Source organism: Python bivittatus, unplaced genomic scaffold, assembly GCF_059951505.1.
Source record: "Python bivittatus isolate LINGU-HERP-01145 unplaced genomic scaffold, Pbiv_v1 ctg000570_np1212, whole genome shotgun sequence".
In the NCBI taxonomy this organism is placed as follows: Eukaryota; Metazoa; Chordata; class Lepidosauria; order Squamata; family Pythonidae; genus Python; species Python bivittatus.
Window position 1 is genome coordinate 470,738 of NW_028277097.1, and position 19,043 is coordinate 489,780.

Below are 19,043 nucleotides of genomic sequence, written 5' to 3' on the forward strand. Positions count from 1 at the left end.
AAATCTCAGAATGATGAAAAGAAAGCAGACCCAATTGTTAGTAGAAGTGTTTCTTGTTCTTCAAATTTTAAAAAATAGCCAATGTGTCATCTGTTTTTAGAAAAAAACTTTTTAAGTTCTATCCTAACAAAACAAAGCACTTTCATGGAACCTCAGCCAAAACCATTTCTATGTGGAACAGGACCGCATAGAACAGCATCCCCCCCCCAAAAATGGACAAAGAAAGTGTAGAAACATATGGACAGAGTCCAATTTTGCAATGTTCCCTTCCAAGATTTTGTAAATCCACTGCAATTCAAATCATCTAATTAAACAGTTGTCATTAATTATAAATACGGTACAGCACTATCTGCAGGCTGTGTTCGTGATAATGCTACAATTGTCTGAGTAGAATGTAGCAAGATAAACTGGACATTTCATATCTTGAGACCTTGACATTCTTTCATTTCAGTGCTCATCTCCATTCTCATTAGTATGCATGAGATTTTCACTGAACTTTAAGACTCTTAGTGGCATATAACGCATTGTAATAAGCGTAAAAGTGGGCATGCAAATTAAAACTCCCATTAATCACTAAATGTTACCCATTAAACAAAGAAAGACCAACTTGAACACACAGGCTGTAAAATGCAGCATGAGAAGCACAAACGCTTACATCTCCAAAGGCACTGAAAATGACTGTATTTTGCATGAAGACTAATGATATGGAAAATGGAAATAGCACCTTCTGCCTTCAGATATAATCAGTGCCCACTGAGAATCAAAAACTGTAAAGGTTATGACCATTCGCTCTACCAAAAATATACTGCCTTGCCAAAGGACATTGTTTCCTTTCTTAAAAACAAACCTAGGCCAAGTAAATAAAAGCATTCTTTAATCCTCTGTTGTTATGTTCCTGATCTGAACAAGGAGCACTCATGTTCAAACTTCTGATTTGCATGAAGTTCCCTTTGTGGGAGTTGGGCAAAAATCATCAGCTTACTCTTGAAAGGTCTGATGACAGAGCAAAAGATCTGCTGCTACTGAAGTCATGAACTATTAAGCCATGGAGGGAAAAAACAAGTAAGTAAAATATACCCACGTTTTATAGCACAAAGATGTTTAAACTCATAGGCAAAGGAAATTTTTAAAAAATCAATTGAAGTAAACATCCTACTATATTAATTTCTGTTTCCCCCAAGCAGAAAGATTTTATCTAATACCCCTAATGAAAAAAAAACCCACAGTCTTTGAAGAATTCAGTACCGTATTTGACAATTATTTATCAAGAATGTCTTGCTATGTATGAGCAGCAATGTAATCTTACTGTTTAAATGTATTTTTTGTTCATATTAACAGAATATGAACAAAGGGAGGGAAAACAGTTTTTAATAGTATTCTATTACAAGCTTCATTAGGAAAAATGAGCATGAAGAAATCTGTAAAAGAGGTTGTAAGTGTTACTCCATTCTGATAAACACAGAAGCCCATGCTTTCTGTATCAGGTCTAATCTGTGAACTACTAATGAGAATCTTACTATTCTACTGTTATTTTATTGTATTTTATGGTATGTTATATGTTATGACTTGTGGCTACAGCAATAAACTTACTTACTTACTTATTAATGGGAATCCTCTGGCCCATGAATTAAATGCTGCTTAAAAGGTCTCCCTTCTTTCTCCTACAGTAATTAAGTTTGGGAAAAGTCTTCTAAAGTAATCACTTGAAGGGGATGCTTGCAAAAATTTTTGCTTGTGCCCACATGTGTCTGCACTAGGTATGAAATATGCCTACCCCTATATAAAATTATTTCTTCCATTTACAGCCTGCTTTTCTGTTCATTTAATTCTCAAGATACTTACAGCACTAAATGCACAAAAATTAACAAGGAACTTCAACCACAAATATGTGCAACCACATGTTCCTGAAATGCAAAAAGATGAATCTCTGTGATATGTATAAACTGTTAACAAAGGACACCCCACATTAGCAAAAACAGGAAAAGGTAAATTCCCAGAGCTTCATATAGAGAAGCCTTTTTTAAAAGTGGGACAACTATCTTCATTAATTGGGACTGATACATGTACTGAAATGATGTTTTGAATATAAAATTACATAAATGCTGCTATTAAAACCCAACTCTTTCTTCTCTTACAGAAAAAGCAGAATGTGGCCTTCACTTTTTCCATCACAGCCTCCAAACTGAAACTTTCAGCAGTTAAAATGTTAACTAAAAAATCCAGTTAATGCAGTTAATGTTGCTCTTCCTATTTAAGCACCTGGGTTCTTATCTGTTCTTTTTGTCACAAACAAAAATACATTACACACCTCCTTTGCCTAAATAATGGATGAGAAAACAAAGCACTCTGAACATTTTCTTTGGATTCCCTGAAAGGCGCTGTGCTTAAAGAAAAAAAGAAACTACAGCTTATTCATAACACTTTTTATTTCTATGGTCTTCACAAATCCTTCCAATTCAGTGCCACAATAATCACAAAGGGGAGAAAACATTATAGTAATTATAAGGATGATTAAGTGTTGTGTTAAAAATGCAAATACAACTAAAAGTATATCTTGCCACACATGGTTTATTTCCGAAATAATAAATTTCCTAGATTTGCAAACGTATCCTATTCTTTGGGAAACGATCCAAAAAGATGTTTACCTCATATCCATTCTTGTCAAGGCTCATTCGATCAAACCTGTTTTTCTTACTTCAAAATGCATTCAGAGCTGAGTCTTGCATTTTTCTATCCAGCTTTCAGACATTGCATTAATTTGCCCAGTTTGTTTTAAAGCATCCTTAAAGTCAATACTTTTAGAACTGAGTTTTGAATCTAGACTGATAGATCTGAGACTGCAGATCAAGTCCATGCCAATCTGCAAGTTCCATTTTTCTGTTTTTTTCTGTCTATTAAAATGGAACAGCACTGTAAAAGAGAAAATAATGTCTGGGCAAACTGGAGAGATGAATGTCAAGGGAGACGAAGTCATGCCCTCTTAAGAATTCTTAAAGTAAGGGTTCTCTTGAGTCTTTTCAATGCAACCTGGGAGAGGCGGAAGCCAGTAGGTCATGCTTTTATCCAGCAGTCCCAATAAGGTATTACCTTCCCACTCTGTTGGAATGGCTCCAGATTCATACTGGTATTCTTTTACATTGACAGCTTCCACAAATCTTCTCTCTTTAATGTTCTGACCTGTTTCAAGGGGGAGAAACAGTGGATTATTAAGAACGATCCCATACATTTTCTTCAGTGTTACAATTGATATACAAAGAAACAGCTGCATTGTATTTTTCCGAATAACCGAGAATCATACTACATCTTGTAAAATGTGGATCTGCCTCTATGACAAATAAAGCGAGGGTGGTCGCTTGACTCTCTTCCTCCTTTGTGGGGTATGCAATCTATTTTCCCTCCAGATCAGTATAAAACAAGTGATTTTGATAATGGGGAGTTATGGGTGGGAGTGAAAGTGTCTGTAAAACCGCCTCTGCGAGTGCAAAGTACAAATTCTCCTATCCTTAATTTGGAAAAAAAATCAGGCCCAAATTAAACTATCTTGCATCATAAACGTGAGCTAATGAGGAGCTGCAAACAGTTTGCTACAAAGTACTACAGATGAGGGCTCCATAATGCTCACACTTCTTTAAAACTAACACTTATTTGCTTATTGATTGATTGGCAGGCAGAACATGCATTACTGAAAATCACAATTTTGCTGATAACAGAAATAGTAAGGAAGATTACATGGGAATAAAACCTTGAAGGCAAAGGCACTGTAGCTAGCTGGTACTTTTTGAAAAGGATATTAAAGATAGGGCAGTCTCAACAATACAGTGAGGAAGAAAACTAGAAGGCACATAAAAAAAGCCACGCAGTTGAACAAGCATCTCATGACAGAGATGAGACTAAATAAGGATGCTTATTGGAAATGGAAGGAAGGGCTAACAACCAAGGAAATCTACAAAGTAGTTGCTGAGAAATGTAGGGATGAAGTCAGAAGGCAAAGATAGAAAATGAGTTAAGGCCAGCAAGAGACACAACCCAGGAAGAAGGGTTTCTTAAAAAATGTCAACAGCAAGAATAAGACAAAGGAGGTTTCACTGCTTATTCCAGATGGAGACATTTTAACAGATGATCAACAGAAAGCAAAGGAACTCAACTCCTATTTTGTCTCTCTCTGTAAATCCAAAGGTTATAGCAACTGGAGCAGCACAGACTGGGAAGAAACGCAACAGGGGAGGGCACAGATAAGAATGTGGTAGCTAATTTGAATGCCTTCCAGCTAATCTGAATTCCTTCAAATCCCCAGACCTTGATGAAGTACATCCTGGAATACTAAAAGGACTGGTAAAAGAGCTGTTGGGAGCTCTGTCATTTATCTTTGAGGATTTCTGAAGAACTGAAGAGGTGGCAGAGAAATGGAGAAAAGCAAATGTGGTTCCCTTGTCTTAAGAAATTTTTAAAAAGAGGTATTGAACATCAGTACCTAGCAGATAATGCAGCAGGCTATTTGTAAGCATCTTGAAAACAATGTTGTCATTGCTAAGAGTTAGCATGGCTTTATCAAAAATAGGCCAAGTGAGGCAGATCTTGTCTTCTTTGATACAGTAACTACTTTAGTAGACAATGGGAATGTTATGGATATAATCCACCTCAATTTCAGCAAAACTTCTGACTAGACTCCACAATATTCTTCTTGACAAGCTGTTAAAGTTTGGTTTAGAGGGTAGTACAGTAAGGTAGGTACATAACCGGCTGGTTAAAGTCAGCATTAATGAATTGGACAGCACTAACCAGTGGGGCTCCATAGGTATCTGTACTGAGGTGAGTATTACCCAATGTTTTTATTAATGACCTGGATAACAGGACTGATGGGCTGCCTATCAAATTATGGATGACACAGAATTGTCAGGTCTGGCCAACACCAAGACTGCAAACTAATATGAACAGGTTGAAAGACTGGGTGAGATGAACAAGATGTCCTTCAACAGGGAGAAATTAAGGTATTAAATTCAGGAAGAAAAAAAATAAATATAAATATATAAACACACACACACCCACATATATAAATATAAATATAAATATGTGTGGCACACATTAAAGATGAAAGATCCATGGCTTGGAAGCACTACATTGGAGAACCTGAGTATGGTCATGACTACAAGTTCAACAGTGGGAGACAGCTGCTTCAAGGGGTTAACACATTCCTAGATTGCATCAGAAGCACCATTGTGTCAAAGGCACATAAAGCCTTTGCTCCCCTCTAACACTGAACTGGTGAGATCACACCTGGAATATTGTGTGTGATTCTGGATACCATATTTAAAGAAGGATATTAACAGGTTAGAACAAATTCAGAGGAGGGCGACAAAGATAGAGAGACTTAAGACCATGCCCTATGGGGCAGGCTGAAGGAACTTGGGATAATCAGTCTGGAGAAAAGACTGAGGAGAGACGTGATATTAACGCTCAGTTACATAAAAGGGTGCCATAAAGAAGATGGTCAGAAACTATTTTCTGCTGCCACAGAAAGTAGGATCAGAAATAATGGGTATAAGTAGCAGCTACCAAGGATTCATTCAAGTGTAAGGAAAAACTTCCTGACCATAATATCTGTACAGAAGTGGAACAAACTACCTATGGAGTTGTGGATTCTTCCTCTCCAGAGGTTTTTAAGAAGAGACTGATCAGCCCCCTATCAAGGACAGCTTAACTGGTTTAATCTGCCCACTGAAGAGAGTTGGACTAGATGATTCTTATGTTCCCTTCCAACTCCACAAGTCCACAATTATATGAGTGTGGCCAATGGTAAAGTTTACTGGTTCCTTATGCAAATAACAATTTACAAGGCTAACTGAGGAAAGCTGCCTTCCCATTAATCCTGAAACATTCCACTGCATCTTGCTAATGCACAGCCAGCACAATTTGAAAATGATGCTTAAGCTATTTAGCCAGCTAAGCATATTTGGGCATTTATCTTCCTCTTTTCCAGATAGGAGCATTCCTATAGTTTCTCAACTGCAGTATAATTTCCTGTAGTAAAAATTAGAGGTACCACTGAGGGATACTAAAAAGCACACTAGGGATATCTTGCTGAAAGCCCCGTTGGGAGTAGTACTTTCCAATTTATTTTAGCTCCCCCCCCCCCATTACCAAAACTGTCATCTGAATACACCATTGCAAACTGCAGGACGTAGGATTTGCCACATAATGGCACAACTAATAATTCTCAATTTAAAGGGGATAATTTTCAGAAATAATTATATTATGCTGCTCTTGGTTACATTTTTAAGGACTATCATTTTACTTCAAGTATCTGCAAATTTAATGTTAACAATTTTCAGTTTTTCATCACATGCAAATATTTTAAGGTGTTTGATTAGTTCCTGGATGCTCTGTAAAGCTTCAAAGTTGTTAGGTTGAGATATGAACAATTTTCAATATGAAAATTGAAATTGTTGTAAAAACATTCTGGGATTTTGAAAAACTGGGCACGTACACCATGCACACAGGACCATTACGTTCATGCTAGGACCATTAAGTTCATGCTAGCTTAGCAGCTAGACAGAAACCTGTGTTCACCTCAGTCCTTGTGTCATACACAGGACCATTACCTCCCTGTGTATGAGTCCTTGTGCCATACACAGGACTCATACACAGGACCATTAAGTTCATGCTAGCTTAGCAGCTAGACAGAAACCTGTGTTCACCTCAGTCCTTGTGTCTTCTCACTTGCAAATCAAGTCACTTTCAAATGTAGACCAAGTGGTATTCATAGGCACCATAGACTCATTCCTTGGTTCCTCCCAGGTTACCTTTCCTGAGATCAGATTTTATTTCATATTTTAAGTTTTGAAACTTAAATTACAAGCTGGGATGCTGCAAAATTCCAGTTTATAACATAATCTTTATTTATAAAAAGAATTCAAGGCATAGGACATATATACATTTTTAGAAAATTAAAAAAAAAAAATCAGGTGCCTGCAGGTCTTTGTTTGAAAATGTGCTAGCTAGCCCAGAAAAGGTAATTTGATGGTTGGCATCTGGTAAGAAATACTGCTATAACTCTACTAGTAAAATTCAAATGATCACTAGATGGGAGCAAAGAGAATATTCTGTGTTTATTTACTGCCATCTTTGTATCCCTCGTGTGGTAGCTCTAGAGGGCACACTAGAAGGTGACTTTTTATAATATGTTTGTGTCTGTGTGTGTGTATGAAGCTATTTTATGAGAACATCCATGACATACTCTCAAAAGTTCAAATGTATCCACCACTGCTAAAGATTTGCTTCCCTGATTTGAAGGGGATGCTGAGCATCACTGAAGTCCAGCATAAGAATGAATTCCTGCACCAGTTAGAAAAAGAGTGGGTGTTTGGGTTCAAATCACACTGAAGGAAAAATTCCGATATGGCAACCATCACAAGTTAATTTGTATATTCATTAATGACATAGGTTCTCTTTGTCACACATATGAGTATCATTACTGAGAACAAAAGACATAGGAAGTACTGTAATAGAAACAGAAATGATGTCTGACAGGATCAAGTTGTAGCTGAAACACTAAATGGGTTAAAATGAAATTAGATTTTTAAAGTATAGTTTGTTCTGTGTTGACAATAGTTTGGATCCACACACTGCAATCCTTAAAGCAGACATATTTAAATCAGTGGGACCTGTTACCTTAACCTTCTTTAATTTGAACTGGGTCTAATAATTATTTCAGTCAACAGTGCCCTTATGTACTAAAGCTGCTCGTGAAGTTCTCATTCACTGCACAGACAGTCTGATCACTTAGTAGCAAGGAGAGGAAATCATTACTCTATCTTCCAAACAGGTATTAAGATATTTCAAGCAATGCACATACAAGCACAGATTTGTAATGACTACAATACAAATCGTACGATCTTTAATGTTTGGAGTTCTCTCTCTATAGATCTCTCATTCTTGTCATCTCCCACTAAGTAAATATATATGGTATTGCAGGTAGTCCTCACTTAACAGTGGCAACTGGGACCAGAATTTCCATCGCTAAGCAACACCGTCATGAAACGCAATGTCAATTGACGGTGCCACCTAGCAACAGAAATTCCAGCTCTTCCAGTTGCTATCATTAAGCAAATCACCACGGGTTATTAACTGAGGATGTCACATGGCCGCCATTTGCAATCTCCTGCCGGCTACCCCATTGACTTTGCTTGTAGTTGGCAAAGAAGGTCGCAAATGGTGATTATGTGACCGCAGGACGCTGTAATGTAATAATTGTGAACTGGGCGTCGAGCACCTGGATTGCAATTATGTGACCGCAGGGATGCTGCAATCGACATAAGTATGAGGACCAGTCACAACTACCACTCATTCAGCATCATGGTAAGTTCAAACGGTCGCTGAACGAGTGGTTGTTAAGCGAGGACCACCTGTACACAGTCATGTTAAGAAATGTTAATATGAAAGAAAAATGGGAGCTCTTTTTCATGGGATATAAACATTTCTGATGACTACGAAAACAAGTGCAAGAAATGTTAGAGTTTCAAAGTCAAACAATTCAGCCAGAAGAGGAATGTAAAAGCAAATATATTTAGAAAACAAGGAAAGGCAGCAGAGACTGAAGTGGAGGAAAGTATTACAACTACAGAATCTCAGTATGATGCAACATTAAGATCTAACTTAGACAGTTAATTATATTTTGATTTATAGGAAACTTCATAGGCTTTGCTTAGCATTTGACTACTCAACATCATTTTTCCAGTTAAAGCAGAACTATTTAATTCTCAGGGAACTGATGCTTCACTAACATTTTAAATCAGAGATGAGAAATCTTTAACCTGCAATTCTTCCTATCTGGCCTAATGAGGTTCCTCCTCAAAATTTCTAGTCAATCTACCACTGCAGGACAGCCCATTTCTTCACGCTGAAAGAAAAGATTTCTTCTATCATCATCTGCCCCTCATTGTATACAACACAGTTACTTTTTCCCCATACTTGGGAAACATTCTTTTCAAGTTGGCTTTAGTCAAATGATGGACAATAGGCTGTGTGAACCTAGATTTGGGGAGCAGATACTAATGTTTTCTGCTTTGGCCTGTGACTGCAACAATATGTCAGCAATATTGCCTTGTGTGTCATCAAATCTTTTTGCCATAGTTACAAGATGATAACTTGTGAAATAAACTTAAATTGCCAGCCTTCCAAATCAGCTGGGGCCTTCTGGGATTCATGTAAAGAAGGAAGGAAATACCTTTTCTCCCCTAACACATTTTATCCCTTTGAGGACCTCATACCAGCAATTGTCCTTGCGCCATGGCAAATGGCTGCACAAGCTATTTACAAGCAGAAAAAGGAAACAGGACAGGAAAAAGGCTTAGCTGCCTTATAAAGTAGATAGCAGAGCAAGGCAGTGAAGACAGCTAGTCAGAGAAAATACTAAAAGCTGAATAGGAAGGTTTCCTCCAATGCATGGGTTAGAAACTGCTACCTTCTGTTTTAAGAGTTTCATACTGTTTTATTATTTTGAATAATTTGATGGATGTCAAGTTATTGATGTCGCTATTAATCCCTTAAGAGGAGGATGTGAGGAAAAAACATTTTTCATATTACAACTGTTGGTCTAATAACTTTGGTGGGAAAGCCACAGAAATTCAATAAATTCATTTTTTAAATGACACAAACAATGTGTATGTATTAATAAACCACAATTCTATTAACGTACTTTTTTAAAAAACCAAATTCTTCCAATCTATCTTTCTAATCCAAAATTAAACAATTTATTTTTTGCTAATTAGTGGGCACTATGTTCAGGCAGTAATTCAGGGGATATATATATTTGTATGTATGTATGTATGTATGTAATCTTCCTTCCATAGGGAAAAATGTGCAATCTTGGAGAGAAGATCTAACCTTGGATGCCCTCTCCTGGTCCTTGGAGAATCCTTACACCTCCAATAGTGGAATGACATCAGTAGCAGCAAAATGGGGGAGTGGATTGAGAGGACTTCCTGTAGATGTGCCATTGCTTGTAGATCCTTAGGCAATATTGTTTATTCATGCTTCTAACATTCCTCCAGGAGGAGAAGGTGGAGGGAACTAGCCAACTAGGATGTGGACACAACATAGTTGGATGAACAAAGTACAATATCCTCAACCGTGCGGATACTTGATTATAATTCTGCTTATAATTTGCATAGGATGATTTATTAGCATTGGAATCCATACACTTGGAAGTAGTTTTTGTAACTTGCCTTCAACGTGCCTTCTCCGCCATACCCCTCCCCTTTGGAACATTCTCCCTTCAGAAATTAGGATGACCCTGACCCTGTTGGCCTTTTGCAAGGCCTTGAAGACCTGGTTATGTCCCCAGGCCTGGGGCCCTAAGTGTGTCAAGGGTCCCATTTCCTGGCCATATTGACATCTATGGCAATAATTTTACTCAGTGACCATATATATTTATTTTGTATTGGCTGTAACTGTTAACTGTTTTATGTTTTTACGATTGTTCACCATCCAGAGTCACTTGTTGAGATGTGTGGCTATAGAAATCAAATAAATAAATAAATAAGGAGAGAAACCAGTTCTCTTTTACTTTTTACTTCTCCTTTCTGGATTACAAATTGGAAAAAGAAAAATGGTTACTACTGGAAAAGCAGTGAAAATTACAGAAAGGAAGAGAGGATCATTCACAGAGGGACAACAAAAAACAGAAAAAGGAGTTACACCAGAGATTTTACAAAGGATGTTTGAAGAATTGGGGAAGAACATTACAGCATCAGTAACTGCATCAGTGGCTGAAAGTTAAAAGAGATTTGGCTACACTTGAAGAGAGAATGGAGGAAAGATTTGCAAATATGGAAGATGAATAAAACATTTGAAGAATCTGTAATACAAGTGAGTGGAGAGGTTAAACAAATCAAAGGAAAAATAGAAATTTTGGGGGGAAAAGACAGAAATAATAAATTATGAGATGGAAAAGATGTTGACAATGTGGCAGTACTGGAATTAAGAGAGAAAGAATTTTGTTTAAGATTGAGAGCAGTTCCAGAAGTACCTGGTGAAGGTATCAGAGAGAAAGTTGTTGAATATCTAACAAATTTTCTGGAATGGGATGAAGATATGGATGTAGAAATGGACAAGGTTTATAGAATTAATAGAAGGTATGTAAAATTAAGAAAAGTACCAAGAGATATATTTGTGCACTTTGTGAGGAAGAAGACAAGAGACCAGGTTCTACAACAACATTTCAATACAGAGTTGAGAATAAATTATTCAGAAGTAATTTTGCTCAAAGAAATATTACATAAGAAAAAAGAATATACCTTTTTGACAGATAAACAGAAGAGGATACAATTCTGCTGGGACAGATTGGAAGGAGTGATTTTAATCTTTAAGCATCAGATATACTGACTTAATTCAGTCCCAAAGGCAAGAGATTTTTATGAGAGATTCAAAGAGGAACTAGAGGAAATGCAACTGGATCAAAAGGAGGGAACTATATCACAAATATAGTAAGAAGTTCGGGAAGAGACTACTATGTTAGGTGCCATAGGTATAGACTTTTCTCACATTACAACATAAACATGGATCTTAAATGCCTAACATAGAATTTAAATGGGGCAAATGCTCCACAAAAAAGAAAAAAGGTATTTCATTATTTGAAAAAACTAAAACAAGATGTAATTTGCCTACAGGAAACACATATAAGAAAACACATATAAGAAAAAATGATAAAAATATTTGATTTATAAAAATTTGGGACAAGAATTTATTTCGGCAGGGACAACCAAGAAAAAGTTAATTGTTTTCAATTCACAAATCCACAATTACAACCAAAATTAGTAATGAATGAAGTTCATGGACCGCATGTGAGGGCTGAAATTAATTTGAATGAAACTAAGATTATGATATTAGGAAAATATGGCCCAAATGACAATAAAGCTACATTTTTAAAGGACTTACGGAAAAATTAATAGAACTGTCTTATGAAAATTGGTGTTTTTGGGGAGACTGGAATGGAGTGGTTTGTCCACAAAAAGATAGAACCTCTGTGAAAGAAAATAAAGCAAATGAATTACTGAGAATATGTTTTTGAAATGATGGATAACTTTGTGCTTATAGATATTTGGCAACATAAAAATGGTGATTCTAAAGAATATACATACTTCTCTGAAAAACACAGATGTTTCTCAAGAATAGTTATACTATGGATTTTTTAGAAACGTGCTATACACATTAACGAAGTGGAAATATTGCCAAAGACCCTAACATATAAGAGGAAAGCTAGAACTTATAGATAGAGGCTAAATGAAACTTTGTTACAAAATGAATCTATAATTGAGCACTGTAAAAAGAAACTGAAAGAATTGAGTTTAATTTAAATAAAAGTGCTGGTATAAGGACAGTATGACATGCTAATAAAGCCTTTATGAGAAGACAATTTATACAGAAAAAAAAAGCAAATTGAAAAGAGAAAGAGAAGATGCAAAAGATCTTAAAGGAGATAAAAATGAAAGAGTAAGAACTAAAGATGACTCCAGGAAGGAAAAGTCTCACAGCAAATTAAACTTCTGCAATGCCAGCTTTCTATGTTAATGTTTAAAGGAATGGAAACAAAGATGAATTTTGCAAATCAAAAGAACTTTGAGTCAGCAAATAAACCAAGGAAACAGTAAGCCTACAAACTGAGAAAAGAAAAAAGAAGAAAAAGATATTAAAATTACAAAATGGGAATGCTATGGTAACAGATAATGCAAATATGCAAAGAATATTTCACTAGTATTATACAAACCTTTATAAAGCAGAAGAGATTTCCCCGGTAACATTAGATTAATATTTAAAGAAACAAAATTTACCAAAGATAATAGATGGACCTATAACAAGGGAAGTCTGTGAGGCTATAAAAAAGACAGAAACAGGAAAAAAAAGAGGGATACCTGAAACTTGGACAGGTGCAAATATAGCATCAATACACAAAGAAGGTCAGGAGCCAACTTTAAACAAAAAATTATCAACCAGTATCATTACTGAATAATGATTATAAAATCTTTACTATGATTTTAGCTGAAAGGTTAAGAAATGTCCTGCAAGACTTTATACACAAAGACCAATGTGGCTTTTTGCCTAAAAGACAGTTAAGAGATAATATTAGAAATATTTGTAATATCTTAGAATATTTGGAACATCATAATGAAAAACAAGCTGTGTTCATCTTTTTAGATATGGAGAAAGCTTTTGATAATTTGAATTGGACTTTCCTATTTAAAATTTTGGAAACTATGGAATTTGAAGAAAACGTTATTAAAGGGGTAAAATTGATATATACATTACAAACAGGACAAATAATAGTTAATGGGGAATTACAAAACCCTGTGGAATACATAAAGAGACAAGTCAAGGATGCCCACTTTTGCCACTGCTGTTCATTTTGGCTCTTGGAGTTTTGAATAGAGACATAATACAATATGGGACGATACCTGGGATGAAGGTTAAATGAGAAGTATATAAATTAAGGGCATTTGCAGAGGATTTCCTTTAAATTCTGGCAAATCCTACGGAAGGAATAGATACATTAATGGAAAAGTTGAAGGAATTTGGTACATCAGCTGAAATTAATAAGGGGACAATGAAGATGTCAACAAGAAATATATGAGGATGGAAGATTGAAATTAATTGGAAAAACTGGTTTTCAGATTAAAAAAAAATAAAATACTTGGGCATTGTTATGACTAATATGAACTGTATATTATTTCAAAATAATTATGTCAAGGTATGGAGTGAAATTAAGAACAACTTACTAAAATGGGGAAAGTTACAATTACCATTCTCTGTGGTAAAAATGAATGTATTACCTAGAATGAATTTTTATTTCAAACAATACCTGTTTTGAAAAATTATGCAACTTTTAAGCAATGGCAAAAAGATATATCTAGATTTATATGGCAGGAGAAGAAACCAAGGGTTAAATTATAACATTCTTCAAGATGCAAAGGAAACAGGTGGACTAGAATTGCCAGATTATTTTGCAGTCTGCTGTTTGGTTTGGATGAAATAATGGGTATTGCTGAGAAATAAGAGAATGTTAAAATTAGTAAAACATAACCTGAGATTTGGTTTGCATGGATTTTATGGTATGATAAAGTTAATGTAGATTTTAAAAAACTCATTATGTGAGAAGTGCCATATTAAGAATATAGAATAAATACAAGCTCAGGCTGTGCCTGAAAATACCTTTATTGGTCTCAGCACAAGAAGCATTTTACTGAAAAGAAACAGCAGGCAAAGAGAAATTGTTAACCTACCAAGATGTGTTACTATAGGAACATGGAGAACTTAAGATGAAGTCAAGAGAACAATTGACTGCAGACAGGTATAGTTTTCAATGGTTTTCATATGCACAATTGAAAGATTTAATATAGATAAAAAGATAATGGGAACTGAACAACATAAGATGGAATATGAAACTGAATTATGTACAAATGATGAACCTGTGATTGCAAAAATGTATAAACTTTTGCTGAGATTTGAAATGGAAGAATAACAAGTTAAAGACTGCATGATAAAATGGGCTAAGAACTTTGGTTATAACATACAGACGGATCAATGGGAAGGAATGTGGGTAAAAGGATTGAAATGTACATTGTGTTATAATTTAAGAGAGATTTTTATAAAATGATGTACTGTTGGTATATAACACAAGAGAAATTATCTAAGATGTATAAAGATACATCTAGTCAATGCTGGAAATGTGAAAAACATGAAGAGATGTTATCCATGCATGGTGGACTTGTGAAAAAGCAAAAAAAAAAAAAAAAAGGATAAAAGTACATATGATGATACAAAGAATTTTAAAGATTAATATTAAGATTAAGATGAAACCAGAGCTTGTCTTACTGGGACTTATGGGCAATCAATTAGAAAAGACTTATGGAAGATTGAAGCTATATATGGTAATTGCAGCAAAATTACTATATGCACAACGATGGAGAAACACTGAAATACCCACAATAGAGGAATGGATTGTAAAGATGGCAGAATTAGCAGAAATGGCAAAACTGACCTGTCTGGTCAGGAATAAAGCAGTAAATACTTTTATAAAAGACTGGAAACCTTTTATGGGCTTTTTGCTGAAAATGGAAAAAAGTGGTGATTTCTGGATTTTCTGATTGAAAAAAGGGTTAAATATAGGGCAGAAGGGATCTTTGTAATGTAATCTTAGTGGGAGGAGGGATAATAAGCTTGTTTCTAGGTGCTGCAAAGAAGATTGGAAGTTGCTTCTTTAATTATCTTTTTCTTTTTTTTCTTTTTCTAACTGTATTGCTTTTTGTACTTTTTCTTTTATCTTTCTTATTTTCATGTTTTATCTATGTAAAAATCATGAATAAAAATTACACACACACACACGATAGGCATCTTCTTGTTATACACCTTTGATAAAGAATGAAATCTAATTCCTGTATCCTGAAATGTCTCAAGATACAGAGTTTTTGGAAAGTTTGAAATTAAGGGAGTTGTATTCTCTTAGGTATAACATCACTATTATAGTCATAATATCTAATACCTAATAAAACACTAAAAAAATTCCCTTTTCCTCTATGGACACACAGCATTAAAATGCTTCATTTAACATTTTAAAGCATGAAGAAATCTGTACAATTAGTTTTCATTCACTAATTGCTTTATTACTATTTGAACATCAGAGTAGTCTTTCTTGTTTATAGCTTTTAGAGAAGCTGTTTTCTCCTGCTCCCAGAAAACCAATTTCAGAGCTGAGAGGGGAAAGAAAAGATAGCCAATGGGGGGCACTGGGAGAGAAAGGATTCCTATGAAGATGACCTACTTTAGTGTGAGTGTAACATTCATCTTCAAACACGGGACGTTATTATAAAATAAGATTATCTCTATGATAAATTCCCTATAATTACCTGCAAATGCTTCTTTTTTTTCCTAAGGTGAGAACATTTCTGATTTGTGGTTGCATTTAGCACATCCTGCAGATGACTAAACATATATTTAGATATCATCTCTAGACGGTTTTAGTTCAAATCAATTAGATGTGGGGGGAGGAGGAAAGAAATAATTCCCTTCTGGCTGCCTATATTTTTCGTTTAATCCTGGTCAGTGTAAGACCTTATTACAAGTAATTTGTCATTATAACTCCGAAGAAAAATGCTAGCCTCACATTTTTTGTCATTTTTCCCCCAACACTTCCCTTCAGGCTGCTACTGTTGATGGGCTTTATGGAAATATAAATTCAATCAGCAGCTGCAAATTTCATGAGACGTCCATCTTCATGCTGAATTTGTAACTGGGTGTCAAAACAATCTGTGAATTCCTCCCTGATGAAACACACATTGAATTGTAAATTTCTGCAATTTTCTCATGTTTGAATTTAAAGGGCACTAAAATAGAAGTAGCGCACAAAAAGCATCTATCAGCTTATGACAGGTAATTTCTTTCATTACTCCTTCATAGCTTTCAAGGAGTTAAATCATAAGAGCCAATGAACATGACAAAATTAAAATACATTGTATTTTTATTATATGCAGAAATAAAACAAAACATTAAAAAGCTTTCAGATAAGCTACTTTTTAATCTATTGTAGTTTCTTTCATTTTACACAATCCTGCAACAATTAAAATCCAGAAATTAATTTTGGCAAAATTAGAAGATTCAATAATGTCAAAACAATCCAATATTTGGCTTTTTAAAATTCCTGTAAAGAAAATAATAGCAGTTATCTCTACCCCCTATATATAAATCTTATTTTTAATTAAATATTGGTGGAAGAGAAAATAATACATAATACCTTAAATTGCTTTAAAAAAGGATAACTAGCTCATAGTTCTAATTCTTCATTGATGTCCTGGAAGCTTCTAAAAATGAACTGTTTTCTGTTCAGGCTGCTTTTTCTTACAATAGCTTATTAAAAAAGTGCAAAAGACAGAATATGCTACATTAAGTGATCTTTTATTTTAGAAAAGAATCTTTCTCTATAGATATTAAAGCCAAAATATGCAGTCTTGTTTTTCATTCTTTCTTCTCATTACCTTCTGTGCCAATAGCAGTGCATGCCTCTAAATGTAGTTTCAAAAAAGCCACTTGATCCTCTTCACCTGCCCTGTCCCTGAATTTTCTTCACCCAAACCACTCATCTTTTAGTTTTATACTATCACCATCATTTTTGAACCAGCATGGAATGCTGTTCTGATGACTCCCAAATGGTACACTCACACTTCCCTCCCCCAGAAAGTCTGCCAATAATACTATGCCATTTCATAGCACTGACAGTTCAGATGTAGATATGCATGCATACTTAAACTTTCCAAATTCTACTATTTTCCATCTAGCACAAGACTTATTTTTAAGTTATCTTTCTTTTTCTACTTTACTGTACCCTATTTTTCACATTTTCTTCCAATATGACAGCCCACAGTCCCTTTCCATGCCTTATTCCTAAAATTTCTTCCATGGACATTGTGTCATCTTTTCCTGTTGCTTCAAATCCCCCATTCAAATGTACCATTCCAACTGTCCCTCCATTTTCACTGATTTAATTCTCTAAGGACACATTTTACTTTTCTTACTTTCTTCTTCTCTCTGTCCTTTCCTAATATTTTATCTTGGATTATAAATGCCCCAAGTGGACCAGCCTATCTTATTATATAGGTTTCTATGGCACCATTATACTGACTGCACTGTAATACAAGTAATACTCTCTATCTTACTATCATTGAGAACGTTAATAGACACCGGGCATTCTTTGTCACTACAAAACATCTCATAAATAGGTGAATAACAAATTCCATATTTCTTTTTTTTCTAATGCGTGGATACTATCATGTGAGAAAGAGTTTATTTGACTTGAGCTTTGTGAATAACTATCTGAAACTCTCAATTTGTTACTGTGTAGTTTCCCCTGAAAAGGAGAAAACTGAGCTCAGAGATTCTGAGATGATGCAGTGTCTATCACATGCAAAAGATTCACTGAATGACAGCACTGTTTGGAAAATACCTTGGTGATCATCTTGTCCACCCCCTACCTATGTAGCAATCCACTATTATAGCATACACAACAGATGACCATCCAACCTCTCTTCAGACACTTCCAATGAAGGAGAATCCCCGCTTGTTGAGAAAGTCTGTTTCACTGCTGAACAGCTCTTACCATAAGAGAACATTTTCCTGATGTCCAATTTGAAATCTACTTCCTTGTTTTTTCAACCCATTGTTCCTTATTCTGTCTTCTGAAACATCTCTGAACAGTTTTCCCCATCTTCTACATAACACCCCTTCAGATGCTTGGAGACAAGTATGAAATCTTCACACAGTCTGTTCTTCTTCAGACCCAGTGCCTCCAACTCTTCCTCATCGGTTTTTGTTCAAGGCTCCATATCTTAATTGTTATGTTCTGGACATGTTCCAGTTTAGCAGTGTCCTTCCTAAAATGTTGTGCCCTGAGCTGAGCACCATATTGTAGATGAGGTCTGGCCAACCAATACAGGACCAAGACCAATGACTTCAGTTCTTAGTCCTGCAAAGACAGGCCCAGTTTCAATGCATGAGTTTTTAGAATAGATCCAGATTAACATGGTCCTTGTTGCAAGCAACCCACAAAATTAATAAATCCTTGTTTTACTTCAGGCTGTTGAAGTACTGAACGCCACATCATATTCATCCCACTGGCCATACATTATGGTTGTCATATCTCAGCTACATATAAGAGGTGGCTTTGTTATGAATTTATTAGCATCTGTTGTACTACAATCCTGGTTGGCAGACTGCACACACATGAGAAGCCAAAAAATTGAAAGCCATTTCTGTTGAATTATCCACTAATCAGGGTATATAAAATGGTAACTCTCCCTCATTTCACCCCTAGATCAGAAAACATCTAATTTGGCAAACATACCATTTTTCATGATTACTGACACATGGATAGGGTTATGGATGATAGGCTGTGTTTAACTGCATGCAGAAACATTTTGAGACAAGATGAAAACTATTACCAACCATTATTACCCCAAGTATGGTTTAGTGAACAGAATGCTGATAAAAGATAAAACCCATAT

The 19,043-nt window shown here is 35.3% G+C and overlaps 1 protein-coding gene and 1 long non-coding RNA gene across 3 annotated transcripts in view; one reads left to right on the forward strand and one right to left on the reverse strand.

Annotated features, from left to right (window-relative positions):
• LOC148214316 (uncharacterized) overlaps window positions 1-3,094 on the forward strand; it is a 27,282-nt gene extending 24,188 nt beyond the window's left edge. The window contains exons 2-3 of the long non-coding RNA XR_015798305.1: window positions 1,806-1,985; window positions 2,138-3,094. This is a non-coding gene — a long non-coding RNA (uncharacterized LOC148214316). The remainder of the gene's footprint in view (window positions 1-1,805; window positions 1,986-2,137) is intronic.
• NDUFAF2 (NADH:ubiquinone oxidoreductase complex assembly factor 2) overlaps window positions 1-19,043 on the reverse strand; it is a 70,884-nt gene that overhangs the window by 24,911 nt on the left and 26,930 nt on the right. Inside the window, exon 2 of one of the 2 annotated variants that reach the window (XM_088152970.1) lies at window positions 3,088-3,177. The exons of the other annotated variant lie outside the window; for it this stretch is intronic. Coding sequence (XP_088009096.1) covers window positions 3,088-3,177 — 90 coding nt within the window. The remainder of the gene's footprint in view (window positions 1-3,087; window positions 3,178-19,043) is intronic. 2 annotated transcript variants of the gene reach the window in all.